The 16422-nt window shown below is 41.0% G+C and overlaps 1 protein-coding gene across 2 annotated transcripts in view; it reads right to left on the bottom strand.

Moving 5' to 3' along the window:
- Nucleotides 1-16422, bottom strand: part of PALD1 (phosphatase domain containing paladin 1) — a 379422-nt gene that overhangs the window by 136258 nt on the left and 226742 nt on the right. For both annotated transcript variants that reach the window (XM_082269285.1, XM_082269286.1), the window contains exon 10: nt 16086-16190. In XM_082269285.1, coding sequence (XP_082125411.1) covers nt 16086-16190 — 105 coding nt within the window. The remainder of the gene's footprint in view (nt 1-16085; nt 16191-16422) is intronic.

Here is a 16422-nt window from a genome sequence, read left to right as displayed (position 1 = left end):
TGAAACATGGTGGTGGCAGCATCATGTTGTGGGGATGCTTTTCTTCAGCAGGGACATGGAAGCTGGTCAGAGTTGATGGGAAGATCGGTGGAGCCAAATACAGAGCAATCTTAGAAGAAAAACTGTTAGAGTCTGCAAAAGACTTGAGACTGGGGCAGAGGTTTCACCTTCCAGCAGGACAACAACTCTAAACATAAAGCCAGAGCTTCAATGGAATCGTTTATATGGTAAATATATGGGGTTAAGGCGCTACTCTGTATAAACTGATGCGATGAGAGGTAAGTAAATTATTTAAATGGCTGAATAAAAATAAAAAGAATGTGTATGCGTCTTCAAGTGCTATATATATATATATATATATATATATATATATATATATATATATATATATATATATATATAAAGATTGTTTAGAAATATGCATAATAACTGTAAAGTATGTATATTGTAAACAATATCACAAATCTTGTGAAGACAAAGGTGATCAGTGCTTTTATAAACCATCCATCCACCATAAAGTGCTTATTCAGTGCTGTGAAATATACCACATTAAACAGGTCTATTTATCCACCACTAGATGGAGTGCTATCCCTTGTTAAGCACTCTGATACAGTATTGTATACAGTGATGGTATAAGAATCCAAACCCATATATATGTGCAAAACATATAATGTGAAGTGCCAGGTGTTTTATATTGTATAAAATCCATAGATGTTAAAAAATGAAGAATAAGTTATATATAAATACTATAAAACGAAATAAAGTGCCTAGTGTTGAATATCCATGATATTATTGCTCAGTCCAATAGCATACATGTGCCAGTGGCAGTAAACAATGCAGCCAAATCTGAGAAGATATATATAAGGTGATCCGTGCTGTTCTGTGCTCCTCAGTGCTCAAAAGGCTGTGTTGTGCTCTCCCCCAATTGTGTTACACTCACCACAGATCCGTCCCCGTTATGGGGTATCAGGCCTTTCAGCAATATGGTAGTTCCTGGGTCTCCGTATGTCCCCCACCGGGTTCACATGAAATGATAATTTAGACAGCCCATAGTGTACCAATATAATAAATGTATTAAAATAATCAGCATCCACTTACAACTATGTAGCAGTATACAATCTCTGAAGCGGTCGTGACGGATTTCCGGGTTCCGTGCGTTCCACGGCCCATAGCCAAACAACTGGAAGTGGCGCAATGATGCTTAGGTCCTTCCCTATACGTTTCATCGCTCTGGCGTCATCAGGGCCGCTCCAAGAGGTCACAGGAATTAATTCAAGCCGCTGCTGTCATTCACTCAATATGTATATAAGTAGCGTATTCAAAGCGCCAGTGTTGCCATATAGAGAGAGGTAACATCTTCACTCCTACTAGTCTGTACACACCTATACACTCAGTATATTTTTTCTTTGTTATTTAACAGATACTTTCAAACCATGAATATGGTTTCCTTATGTTCCAGTGGCCCCATGATCTTTAAGGTGTAGGCTCACAATTAGCCTCATCTCTCCTCCCTTATTCCATCCCAGGAGGCGGGGCCATGGTTCTCATCCCAGGTAGTGAATGTGTTTGTATGATATAAATAGTGACAAGTGAACCATTTCCAAACTAGGCTCTGAAGAAGGAGGTCAGTCCTTTGAAAACGCGTTAGCCGGTTGGGTCCTGGACAGGGCCCTTTCCCTTGGTCAGTGGTCACGGTCATTCACAGGCATACAGCCACTCAGATCGCCTGATGTGTTTTATTATTCTGCCAACACATTGGATAATGCACTAGGCTAGTGCGCCCTCTCTTTTCTCTTTTTCTACAGTATGTTCAGAACAACCCGTCCTAGACGGCAGCAAGGCCACCTAGAATTATCCACTTTATCGACATTATAACTATTACATGGTCCATCCACTCATGCGCAGGAGTTTGTTGTTCTAATATAGAGAGGTAACCCCCGAGGACGTCGAACTTAGACTGACGAAACTGCCTTGGGTGTTGTTTGAGATACGTCATTTCCAGTAAGCTAGAACGCAGTTTGAGCGCAAACCGGCAATTCCTATACATGGCATGCTGATGCCCTATACATGGCATGCTGATGCTGGTCTTCCTTGATGTAAGTGCAATACAACCTTCTTTTTTAAAATAACTGATTTGAAATACTGCACCATGAGAGGGTTTGTTCCTCTCCCTCAGTATATGTCAATACTGGAGCTTTAAATACGCAGGCAGAGAAGGGGGGGGGCAAAGCTTCCCTGCCCCAAAGCAGCCCCTACAGGTTGAGGGCATGTGGCCTAGAATGGTTCGGGGGGGGGGGACACTCCTCCATTTCCTGGCCTGCTGGGCTGCATGCTCAGATAAGGGTCTGATATGGATTTAGGGGAGACCCCCGCAGTTTTTTTTGCTGAGTTTTTTTTATTGCTGGCTATTCTTGTTTTTACATTCAGCTGTCAGCGGGGAAGCCTTCTGACAGCTGATGACTCAATGGTTGTTAAGGACGTGTCAGATCAGCTTCCTCGCCCGCTCCTTAGCAACCAGCATCAAATGCTTTGTTAAAGAGAAAAAAAACAAACAAACCGCAAGATGCAACATGCAAAACACATGTAAAAACACATCAAAAACGCAACACTTGCATTTTTGGTGTGGGTCCATTGAATTCTATTACATGCAAAATGCAATCTGCTGCGGGGAAAAAAAGTCCCTGACCCTTTCCAAAAAAGAAAACAGAAAAACGCATAGGTGTGAATGTGTACCATAGGAAACTATATTAAGTGGACTGTAGTGCACAAGTCACTCTATACATACCATAATGCTGCTGGGAAGGTAAAGAATTGTAGTCCATTTCTTCAAAACAGCAGGACCTCAATGAGTAAACAAATATGATTTTCAGGGCATTCACAACCAGATTCTGGGGGAAGTTCTACTCAACAAGAGTCATCATTCTGTGAACTTTGTGCTATACTCTAATCATGCAAGTCCTTATTATCTGGCATATTTTATTGTGTTGCTTCACATTTGCCTAGCTGGGTATTTATCCTTGTAGAGTGGAGAGCTTGGAGGTGCCAGGCTTGATGCAAGTACAATTAAATTAAACACAGATAAAATCAAAGAAATTTACAACCTGTATTAGGCATTATAGGTGCTTTAGGTGGCTAATAGACGCTTTGTTGAATCTCTACAGAGGAAACTGGAGATGATGCATTTCAGCCACTGATATTACACAACTTCACTTTTTCAAACAACATTGGCTATTTTTAATCCTTATGCTGCTAAAATTAGTAAATAGATAGTAAAGTATATCATATTTACTCATTTTAAACTTCTTTTTTTTTTTACGTTTCTTCAGATACTTCCTGGTTTTCAGGCCTAGACAAATCATTCCGTAAGTCTTCAGGAGGGGAGGAAGAGTTTTCTCAGCTAAGCACATCCTCCTGCCTGCATGCCTGAGCTAAGAGCAGATGGATTCCAGGAAGTAAATGCTTCATGATTCATTTGCCCATAATCAAGATGGCCACGTTCTGAAATGCTAGGTAGTGTTTTGCAAAGTGGTTTCTCAGCAGAATAAGGCACACAGACATGGATGATTGGATAAGTGTGCTATAAATATAAAAAACGAATACATTTTTGGATTGTGATGCTAAGATGCATTGTAGTTACGCTGTAAGCCTTGTATCAAAAGCTTAGTTATCTTGTCCAACATTAAAGCGGTAGTATACTGATTTTTGTGACTTTTACCTACAGGTAAGCCTATAATAAGGCTTACCTGTAGGTACAATTAATATCTCCTAAACCGTGCAGGTGACGTCTGCGGCGCATGCGCTCTGATGCTGCTTGCCGGATCTTGCCAGAAAGTGACTCCCGCGTCATCGCGGTTCCAGCCACTCACAGCGCCGGAGCCGCCGAACCCGGAAGAGACGCTGAGGGAACATGTCAGCAGCTCCCACAGCGGTGTTGGGGGGTCCGTGTCTGGGCTTCGTTTTAAGGTAAGTATTTCATAATGAGCTAGTATGCGATGCATACTAGCTCATTATGCCTTTGTCTTGCAGGATTTGTTTTTTGGGGGTTTTTTTCAGTATACAACCGCTTTAAACATTGATAGATATTTTTGTTGCCGGGCTTTCCTTTGGCCCTGTATACACTGCTGATGACTTCTCTTGCATATATTATTTATCCTCAATTCTCTGTGTAATCTGTTGAACTGTTTTCTCATGTTATGTTGCATTGCTTGTATATGCGCTCACACTCAACAAAAAACATTTTACTTAGTATACCATTTGCTGTCTCCTCAACCAGTTACTATCTGGTCTGTCTTTCAGGATTGGATTCCTTACCAAGAAATCTAATAATATTCAGGTTTAAGTGTATATAAACCCAAAAATGTAATATAGTGCAGCTTCTCGGTCCTTAGATAGCAGGTGTGCTATTTTTCTTTTTTCAGACATTTTTCCCTTATTTTTACAAAGTGATCCTGTCAGTAAAACACTACCTGTCCTAGAGTAATAAACGCTAGCTTCATTGTTTCTATGAAGAAACAGTTTGGTCACCCTAGGCTGCTCCACCTGATTTGGACTACAAAACACCTCCCCTCTCCATCTCCACTACATGGAAGGAGAGGACTTGTTTACAGAAGATAGCTGAAAAAGCTGGTAAACATGTTTTAGGTGTCAGTTCACTATACAGGAATTTACAAGGGCGCAGCATTTCTGTCAGGATCAACAGGTCATTTTTTCTGTGCTTGTAAAAAGTATACTTAGTCTAAGAAAGGAAAGCATGCAGCCACCACATCTAAGGAATGGTAAGCTAAATACAGTAAAACCTTGGATTGCGAGCATAATTCGTTCTGGAAACATGCTTGTAATCCAAAGCACTCTTATATCAAAGCAAAATTTCCCCATAAGAAATAATGGAAACTCAGATGATTCGTTCCACAAGTCCTTCAGTTTATAGTCTATATACAAATATTATAGCAATGTGATAGGTTGTGTAACCATAAAATGTCCATCCACAATATGCAGCCTTCCCAAGGGGATTAGAAGCAAAATCTAGCAGAGCTACAGAATAAGAGAGATGAGAGGCGCCTCTAAGTGTAGCAATATGGTTACATTTAATGAAGGTTCAACATTTAGCAACTCACATGGTTGATAATTAAAATAGGCACATCTAAGTATGCAGGCACATCTAAGTATTAATCATCAACCATGTGAGTTGCTAAATATTGAACCTTCATTAAATGTAACCATATTGCTACACTTTAGAGGATCCTCTCTTCTTTTTTTATACATGATGCTACTTGTATATCAAGACATCGCTTGTATATCAAGTCAAAATTTATTTTAAAAATGTGCTTGTCTTGCAAAGCGCTCTCAAACCAAGTTACTCTCAAACCAAGGTTTTACTGTATATTAAAATTTTGTTCTTGGGATTAAATATATTTAAATTATGATTAATGCGTAGGCTCATATATGACATACACTATCTGCCTTTATACACACATGAACTTTAATGGCATCCCAGTCTTAGTCCGTAGGGTTCAATATTGAGTTGGCCCACCCTTTGCAGCTATAACAGCTTCAACTCTTCTGGGAAGGCTGTCCACAAGGTTTAGGAGTGTGTCTATGGAAATGTTTGACCATTGTTCCAGAAGCACATTTGTGTGTGCACAAAGCAAGGTCCATAAAGACCAGGATGAGCAAGTTTGGGGTGGAGGAACTTGACTGGCCTGCACCACAACCCTAAAGAACACCTTTGCGATGAATTAAAGTGGAGACTGGGAGCCAGGCCTTCTTGTCCAACATCAGTGACTGATCTCACAAATGCTTTTCTAGAAGAAGGGTCAACCATTTCCATAGACACTCCCAAACCTTGTGGACAGCCTTACCAGAAGAGTTGAAGATGTTATAGCTGCTAAGGGTGGGCCAACTCAATATTGAACCCTACAGACTAAGACTGGAATGTCATTAAAGTGCATGTGCGTGTAAAGGCAGATGTCCCAACACTTTTGACAATATAATGTATATATGTCCCTTTTTTAACTCCTTGTCTACCAAGGTACATTCATAATTTTTTTATTTTTTTATTCAAGGGGTTAAAGCAAGTTCACGACTGACACAGAAGCCATGACTCTTGTATCAATTTTTAGAGCCAGCAAAGTGCTTTCTAGTAAAAGTGATCCAGAAAGTGCAGAGCAGGCAGCCTGGGGGGTACACTGACAATGTTTTGAGAGCAGGAGGAAATCAGGGAAGAATTGACTAATGAACCTGGAAGTAATATGTATTACATCCCCTCCTGGGTTCACTGCTGTCATTCCCCGGCTACTGTTGCCAATCAAGCACAATCTGTAAAGCTGCAGTAGAGAGAGCAGAGGAGGTATTGGGGGTCTAGTGGTAGCTTTGGGCTACTACAATTAGTTCACTAAAGTTATTTTGGTATCTTCCTCTGGCCTCCTCTCCTGTTTAGGGCTTAGTTGGTTTACTCCTAGCTAGACCCTCCCAACCTCTTCCATGTTCCCTCAGTCAGTGTAAGGCCTTATGCAAAATACTGGAAAGGAACACAAGGGGGTGCCAACTAAGTGTAGTATTATAACACAAGTTTAATAAAAAGCCAAAGAGCAACTCAGATCTAAAAAGAGAGGTTTTATAAAGAAGTGAGAACTTTTAAACACATAACCACACGTAAGGAGGTATGTCAATGCACACAGTCGCATTTGAAACAGAGAAGGCTGTCTCGCAAAACAGAAGAGGTTCGGAATACAGCTCCATAGTAGTCTTGGAGGACAGACTACACCAGGGATCCTAAAACTACGGCCCTCCAGCTGTTGCGGAACTACACATCCCATGAGGCATTGTAAAACTCTGACATTCACAAACATGACTAGGCATGATGAGAATTGTAGTTCCTGAACAACTGGAGGGCCATAGTATGAAGACCCCTGGACTACACAGTCAAGGGAAACCAGATCTCAATGGGCCACGGTTATCCAATTTAGGTAAATAAGCATCTGGGGGAGGGGGGGGGGGCATTATTTTCTTAAAGATATTTTAAAATGTGCGATATTTTTTAAGGAACAGCTCCATAGAAAAATAAACCCACCCACAGATTGCATATTTGGCTTCTAGTCTTTGCAGCTCCTTGCTGGAAACTGGAACTTCTAGTTCTACAACAAAAATGATATGGGCTAGAATTTACAAAAGCACACATTAAAGAGGTACTTGTCTTAACAGTACTCAGAAGAGATGTTGATACAAAATATTTAATGTAAATGAAAATATAAAAAGTGCTGAATATGAAAAAAATGTGGAACGATATAATTTAATCATAAGCTACAACTCTGAAAATTATTTATGAAGCCGTTTTATACACATGGGTGTGAAGTGTTAACAGACAAGACTCGCCTTTCTTGTCACTCACTTGTTCAGTAAAAGCATACTGCTGGTAAACAAAGTCATGTAAAAACCAAACCATTAACCGCTTGCCGACCGCCGCAAGTAAATTTACTGCGGCGGTCAGCCCCGGCCAGGCAGAGTGACGTTAATTAACGTCACTAGCCTGGGAGGGTCTGGGGAGCGAGCGCGCGCCCGCGCGGTCACGGACCCCCCCGCGCGTGTGACCGGCGGACCCGATGTCCGCCGGTCACTCGGCGATCGTCGGGGGAGAGGGAGAAAGTCAGGCAGCTTGTGTAAACAAGCTGCCTGTCATTCTCCTCGGTGTAAAAACCCTGATCACACAGTTCTACTATGTAGAACCGTTGATCAGTGTCCTTACACCTCAAGCCACAGCCAATCACAGTAAGAATCATGCCCCTAGGGACACACACAGCCCCTCCCTCTCAAATAAAGTTAACCCCTTCACTACCAGTATATTTTTACAGTAACAGTGCATATGTATAGCACTGATTACTGTAGAAATGTCACTGGTAACCCCAAAAGTGTCAAAAATGTCAGTCAAGGGTCCGATCTGTCCGCCACAATGTCGCAGTACCGCAAAAAAAAAACGCAGATCGCCGCCATTACGCGTTAAAAAAAAAACAACAAAAATGACAAAAATCTTTCCCTTTGTTAGTAAACGCGATAACTTTTGCGCAAACCAATAAAAATACGCTTTTTGCGATTTTTTTTTACCAAACATATGTAGCATAAAACAAATTGGCCGAAAATGTTAAAAAATTTTGATTTTTACATTTTTTTTTGGGGAATTTCATATAAAAAAATGTGAAAAATATTGTTATTTTTGCAAAATTTACGCTCTTTTTTTGTTTATAGCGCAAAAAGTAAAAAGCGCACAGGTGATCAAATACCACCAAAAGAAAGCTCTGTTTGTGGGAGAAAAAAAAGGACGTCAAATTTGTTTAGGTACAGCATCGCACGACCGCGCAATTGTCCGTTAATGTCACGCAGTGCCGAATCGCAAAATACCCCCTGGTCGTTTAGCAGCCAAATCCTCCGGGGCTTAAGTGGTTAATATAGTTTTAACCTTACATAATATATTTACAACTGAACAGTTAGGACTATTTGACCTATCTGAACAGACTGCCTCTTCATGGTACGTCTGTTAATGTTTATGCTGTTCATTTTTACACTAACATGGCCTATCAAGTCATATCTTGACAAATTTGACATGTTTTGGAACAGATTTGTCCTTGCCACTGGTATCAGGAGAACTTCATTCCTGACATTATCAAAAAGAGGATGTGATGATTTCTGTGTTATCATCATCTTCTTGTAAGTAGGACAGATGATGCTCATCTATCAGATAATCTGCTAGGACGGACGTTGCAAATGTTGACATTTCCTTCAGAAAATCTGTTATAAGCCTCCCTGAATGAAACACACAGATGTAAGTTCTAACCACATTCTTGACAAAAACATGCAGAGATACAGAGATCTTCATGAAAGTACTCTGTTGGAATAAATGTTGAGTTCTTGATGCTTCCTGAATGTGAAATACTGTGAGAGGTGGCCAGTATTTCTCAGCATCTCTAAAGGAACTTGTCACCAAGACACATTTTGAGCATACAGTACTACATACACCTTCCTGACACTGTTTACATCAAGTCTGTCCTGTTTATATTGTAAGATCAAATTGTTATGAATCAGAAAAAACACAGTTTCCTTCCTTTTTTAAAACTAACAGGCCAATTGCTGCCAGAAGAGCTTGTGATGTGGACTGTGCAGTTAGAGGATTAGGAGGCAATCTTTCTTCTAGCTGCAGGGAAGAGGATACCTGGCTAAAGCCAGCCATACACAGATAGAAATGTGTTCGCTTCAGCAGGGACTGGTCAAATATTGATTTATAAATGGGCAGTCTGGTTGTACACATGACAATCTATCAATTGACTAGTGTACAGTCTTTCAGATTTTTCCTGGAAAAAGGAATCATTGTATCCTGATGGCAGGGAAGGATCCCTGCTGTCAGAATACAATACCACAGCAGGAGGGATTCCACCATTCATATAATGTGTTGATGGGGAAAGAAGGCATTTTTTTTTGTTCAACTCGCTGTCTGAATAAAAAAAAAGCTTCAAATCTCGAAATTTCAATATTCAAACCATACAGTGAGGGAACAAAGTATTTGATCCCCTGCTGATTTTCTACGTTTTCCCACTGACAAAGAAACAATTGGTCTAAAATTTCAATGGTAGGTTTATTCTAACAGTGAGAGACAGAATAACAATAAAAATATCCAGAAAAAGGCATTTTAAAAAAGTTATAAATTGATTTGCATTTTAATAAGTGAATTGTATTTGAACCCTTCGCAAAACACGAGTTAGTACTTGGTGACAAAAGTCTTGTTGGCAGTCATAGAGGTCAGACGTTTTTTGTAGTTGGCCATCAGGTTTACACACATCTCAGGAGGGATTTTGTCCCACTTGCATATCCTCTCCAAGGTTTTGAGGCTGACATTTGGTAACTTGAACTTTCAGCTTCCTCCACATATTTTCTATGGGATTAAGGTCTAGAGACCTGCAAGGCCACTCCATGACCTTAATGTGCTTCTTCTTGAGCCACTCCTTTGTTGCTTTGGCTGTGTTTTTGGGTCATTATCATGCTGAAATACCCATCCACGACCCTTTTTCAGTGCCTTTGCTGAGGGAAGGAGGTTCTCACCCAAGATTTGACAGTACAACCCCGACCATCATCCCTTTGATGCGGTAAAGTTGTCCTTTCCCCTTAGCAGAAAAACACCCCCAAAGCATAATGTTTCCCCCTCCATGCTTGACAGTGAAGAAGGTGTTCTTGGGGTCATAGGCAACATTTCTCCTCCTCCAAACACAACAAGTTGAGTTGATGCCAAAGAGCTAGGTTTTGGTCTCATCTGACCATCTCACCTTTCACCCAGGTCTCCTCTGAATCATTCAGATGTTCATTAGCAAACTTCAGACAGGCCTGTACATGTGCTTTCTTGAGCAGAGGGACCTTGCGGGCGTTGCAGGATTTAGGTCCTTCACGGCGTAGTGTGTCACTAATTGTTTTCTTGGTGACTATGGTCCCAGCAGCCTTGAGATCCTTAACAAGATTCCTCTGTGTGGTTCTAGGCTGATTCCTTATCGTTCTTGCATTGACCCCCAGACAGAGGGAGAAAGTTATTTTGTGTTTCTTACATTTGCGAAGATTCGCACCAACTGTTGTCACCCTCTCACCAAGCTGCTTGGCAATGGTCTTGTAGCCCATTCCAGCCTTGTGTAGGTCTACAATCTTGTCCCTGACATCCTTGGACAGCTCTTTGGTCTTGGCCACGGTAGAGAGATTGGAATCTGATTGAATGATTGCTTCTGTGGACAGGTTTCTTTTATACAGGTAACAAGCTAAGATTAGGAGCACTCCCTTTAGGAGTATAACGTTTTATAATGGCAGCAGCAAGGGGAGGTATGCATGCTGCGTGGTGGTCTGGAGAAACTAACCACGGCTACAGCCTTGCTCTCTATATTGGGACTTTACAAACAGAGACCACCTTTCACCTGTTGGACTATGGGGCTAACTGATCCTTAGCATTTGTTTTTTTCCTTAAGGGTCTTTTCCATTAATTTTTTGCTTAGTCCCTTGTGGCTCCTGGTTTGGGTCCATGTGCCTGGTTTGTCCCGGCGCGCATAACACACAGTCACTGCGTCATACCCTCCACAAATTACGACATAATATCTGGTAGACTGCATACTGATATAGGCTTCACAAGGAGCTCTGGACTAATATACCCCCAGAGGAAGACTTTTTCAAGTTGAAACGTGTAGGGGTTTGAAGTCCTACACCAGAAGTTTTTCTGCTCCATACGTGCTGTTTGGTATCTATTTTCTAGATATTGTGCAAAATGTTTTTATAGAAATGTATGTTGCGATGTTATCATTGTGAAATATGATGTTTTGTACTACCATTAAGACATTGTCTTTTTTTACTCATGTGTTGAAATAAAGATTTATATTTTTTTATATAATTATACTGTTCTATACATTTTGTGGCCATTGTACCCCTTTTGGCATCACAACATCCCTTCCCCCATTTTTGTCAAATCCCCTTTGGCATTTTTCCTCCTATATAACCTGGTTATTTGAGTTACTGTTGCCTATCATCTGGAACCAGTCTGCCCATTCTCCTCTGACCTCAACAAGGAATTTTCGTCCACACAACTTCCACTCACTTGATATTTTCTCTTTTTCGCACCATTCTCTGTAAACCCTAGAGATGGTTGTGCATGAAAATCCCAGCAGATCAGCAGTTTTTGAAATACTTAAACCAGCCCTGCCTGGCACCAACAACCATGCCACGCTCAAAGTCACTTAAACCCCCTTTCTTCCCTATCCTAATGCTCGGTTGGATCATAAGCAAGTCATCTTCACCACATCTAGATGCCTAAATGCATTTAGTTGCTGTTATTTGATAGGCTGATTAGCAATTTGTGCTACCAAGCAATTGAACAGGCGTACCTAATAAAGTGAACAGTGAGTGTGTGTGTGTGTGTGTGTGTGTGTGTGTGTGCGTGCACACTGCTCCAAAAAATTAAAGGAACACTTGTTATTCAGAGTATAGCATCATGTCAATTAAACACCTGGGATATCGATCTGGCCAGTTAAGTAGCAGAGGGCGTTGTTAATCAGTTTCAGGTGCTTTGGTGTTAGTGCAATACACATAGGTGCACTAGATGGGCAACAATAAGATGACCTCTAAAACAGGAATGGTTTTGCAGGTGGAGGCCACTGACATTTTTTTCCCTACTTATCGTCTGTGACTGTTTTTCACTAGTTTTTCATTTAGATACATACGTGTCACTACTGGTAGCTTGAGGTGATACCTGGATCCTATAGAGGTTGTCCAGGCAGTACAACTCCTCCAGGATGCACATCAATACGTGCAATTGTCAGAAGGTTTGCTGCGTCTCCCAGCACAGTCTCAAAAGCATGGAGGAGATTCCAGGAGACAGGCAGTTACTCTAGGAGAGCTGGACAGGGCCATAGAAGGTCCTTAACTCATCAGAAGGACCAGTACCTGCTCCTTTGTGCAAGGAGGAACAGGATAAGCACTGCCAGAGCCCTATAAAATTACCTCCAGCAGGCCACTGGTGTGAATGTTTCTGACCAATCAGAAACAGACTTCATGAAGGTGGCCTGAGGGCCTGATGTCCTCTAGTGGGCCCTGTGCTCACTGCCCAGCGCCCTGTGCTTTTCACAGATGAGAGCAGGTGCACCCTGAGCACTTGTGACAGACGTGAAAGAGTCTGGAGAAGCAGTGGAGAATGTTATGCTGCCTGTAACATCGTTCAGCATGACCAGTTTGGTAGTGGGTCAGTGATGGTTTGGGGAGGCATATCCATGGAGGGACACACAGACCTCTACAGACTAAACAATGGCACCCTGACTGCCATTAGGTATCAGGATGAAATCATTGGACCCATTGTTCCTCCTGGTGCATGACAAAGGCCGGCTTCATGTGGCAAGATTATGCAATCAGTTCCTGGAGGATGAAGGAATTTATACCACTAAATGGTCCCCATGCTTGCCTAACCTGAATCCAAAAGAACACTTCTAGTCATTATGTTTCGGTTCATCCGATGTTGCCAGGTTGCACCTCAGTCTGTTCAGGAGCTCAGTGATACCCTGGTCCAGATCTGGGAGGAAATACCTCAGGACACTATCTGTCATCTCATTAGGAGCATTCCCTGATGTGGTCAGGCATGCATACAAGCACGTAGGGGGCCATACAAACTACCATTTTGAGTTGCTGCAATAAAATTTCAGCAAAATGGACTAGCCTGCTGCATCATTTTTTCACTTTGATTTTCGGGGTGTCTTTGAATTCAGCACTCTGTAGGTTAAAAATTTTAATTTACATCAAACGATGTGGCATCCTTTTGTTCCTTACACATTACCCAGTCCATATCAATATAGATATCCAGCATGAAATTATTCCCCATTGAGATTTGATTTGTTTTCAAAGTGTTCCTTTAATTTGTTTGAGCAGTGTGTATCATTTTGTTTTTATGATAACTGGTACCGTACAATATAGTGTATTGGCCTAGGCTGGACCCACATGGATTAATTTTCTATATACATTTTTTAATGTTGTTTACATAGAGCTGATCTATGTTTTAAAACATTAACTGGACTGCCCATGTCTAAGATTTGATACATTTTTATAGTTGTATGTGTCCTCTGAATATTTTAGCTGATGATACTTGATGCATGTTTTTGTATAATCTTAGGAATCAATAATCCTTTACATACACAGTATCTCACAAAGGTGAGTACACCCCTCACATTTTTGTAAATATTTTATTATATCTTTTCATGTGACAACACTGAAGAAATGACACTTTGCTACAATGTAAAAGTAGTGAGTGTACAGCTTGTATAACAGTGTAAATTTTCTGTTCCCTCAAAATAACTCAACACACAGCCATTAATGTCTAAGCCACTGGCAACAAAAGTGAGTACACCCCTAAGTGAAAATGTCCAAATTGGGCCCCATTAGCCATTTTCCCTCCCCGGTGTCATGTGACTCGTTAGTGTTACAAGGTCTCAGGTGTTAATGGGGAGCAGGTGTATTAAATTTGGCGTTATCGCTCTAACTCTCTCATACTGGTGACTGGAAGTTCAACATGGCACCTCATGGCAAAAAACTCTCTGAGGATCTAAAAAAAAAAAAAAAGAATTCTTGCTTTACATAAAGATGGCCTAGGCTATAAGAATATTGCCAAGACCCTGAAACTGAGCTGCAGCACAGTGGCCAAGACCATACAGTAGTTTAACAGGACAGGTTCCACTCAGAATAGGCCTCGCCATGGTCAATCAAAGAAGTTTATTGCACGTGTTCAGCGTCATATCCAGAGATTGTCTTTGGGAAATAGACGTATGGGTGCTGCCAGCATTGCAGCAAAGGTTGAAGGGGTGGGGGGTCAGCCTTTCAGTGCTCAGACCATAAATCGCACACTGCATCAAATTGCTCTGCATGGCTGTCATTCAAAAAGGAAGCCTCTTCTAAGGATGATGCACACGAAAGCCCGCAAACAGTTTGCTGAAGACAAGCAGACTAAGGACATAAATTAATGGAACCCTGTTCTGTGGTCTGATGAGACAAAGATAAACTTATTTGGTTCAGATGGTGTCAAGCGTGTGTGGCGGCAACCAGGTGAGGAGTACAAAGACAAGTGTGTCTTGCCTAAAGTCAAGCATAGTGGTGGGAGTGTCATTGTCTGGGGCTGCATGAGTGCTGGCAGCACTGGGAAGCTACAGGTCACTGAGGGAGCCATGAATGCCAACATGTACTGTGACATACTGAAGCAGAGCATGATCCCCACCCTCCCTTTGGAGACTGGGCGGCAGGGCAGTATTTCAACATGATAACGACCCCAAGCACACCTCCAAGATGACTACTGCCTTGCTAACGAAGCTGAGGGTAAAGGTGATGGACTGGCCAAGCATGTCTCCAGATCTAAACCCTATTGAGCATTTGTGGGACAGCCTCAAACAGACGGTGGAGAAATGCAAGGTCTCCAACATCCACCTGCTCTGTGATGTCATCATAGAGGAGTGGAAGAGGACTGCAGTGGCAACCTGTGAAGCTCTGGTGACCTGCATGCCCAAGAGAATTAAGGCAATGCTGGAAAATAATGGTGGCCACACAAAATATTGACACTTTGGGCCCAATTTGGACATTTTCACGTAGGGGTATACTCACTTTTTTTGCCAGCGGTTTAGACATTAATGGCTGTGTGTTGAGTTATTTTGAGAGAACAGCAGATTTACTCTGTTATACAAGCTGTACACTCACTACATTGTAGCATAGTGTCATTTCTTCAGTGTTGTCACATGAAAAGATAAAAAAATATTTACAAAAATGTGAGGGGTGTACTTACTTTTGTGAGCTGCTGCACATTTATTTATCTTTATTACAAATGTTACTATTTCTACTGAGCATATTTGTATTTATTATATGGTTGATATACGGATTTATATATATAAGGATTTATCCTTAGTTTTCGATTTATACTGTTTTCCTATAGATTTTGCAATAGGAAGTGAAGGTAAATCTCTCTAAGGCCAAAATGCATACAAATGCATAAATTTTTTACTCCTGTGTGCAAGAGGCCTAACCAAGAAACAGATAGCAGTGAATGCTCTAATCTTTCCCAGTATATTCAAAACTTAAGTTTTTGGCTTGACATACACTAAGTAATCTGTGCGAGGTAAGGCTGCACTATTATAACCATTCAATAGTGAACAATCAAATTATTACAACAATTGATTTGCGAGTGGTTGTCTTCAAATACTGCAACAAAACATGACAAAAACATGTGAATGAAAGGAAGGCTACACAAATAGTGTACTTTTGTGTTATGCAACTGTAGATTTAATAGTGCTGTATGCAACGTCAGCCTGAATTTAAAGTGGTACACCATTTTGTACAGAGTCCACTCCAGTTTATTTTTACACTTTCTTGTGCCAGTATGAACTTTGCTCCAAGGGATAAGGAAAAAATCTAGCATGCTTGCCCAGGTTATACTTTCAATTTATATTCAGAGTCTGCTCTGCTAATAGATCAATTTTGTAAAAGAAACTGGAGTTACATTTTAAATTCAGTTTGACCAAGTTTATAAACCTTTACTTTAAACAGAACAACAATACCTGAATTTGGTAGTCTTCACCAATGCCCTCCAGCTTTTTCTTGCATTCATGTATGGCTGATTTAATATCATGCATTTCAGAACATAAGGCAATAGCATGGTCTACCTATGGCAGAAAGAGCAAGAACATGAATATTTGTCACATAAGATTAGAATGTCATACAGGTTTTTAATCGGGGTGTCTTAATTTCCCATTGACAGGGTGTGACAATTATAGGGATATAATATCTTTCTGATGGGAATACAAACACCAAGAAAAATAAGATTTTTTTTAAGTCCATTGAGAAACAAAGGAATCTAGTAATTCTTCAAAATGTAGGTTATACTGCTGCCCACAG

Source organism: Pelophylax lessonae (genome assembly GCF_965119305.1).
Source record: "Pelophylax lessonae genome assembly, chromosome: 9".
In the NCBI taxonomy this organism is placed as follows: Eukaryota; Metazoa; Chordata; class Amphibia; order Anura; family Ranidae; genus Pelophylax; species Pelophylax lessonae.
This window is presented reverse-complemented; position numbering and strand designations above follow the sequence as displayed.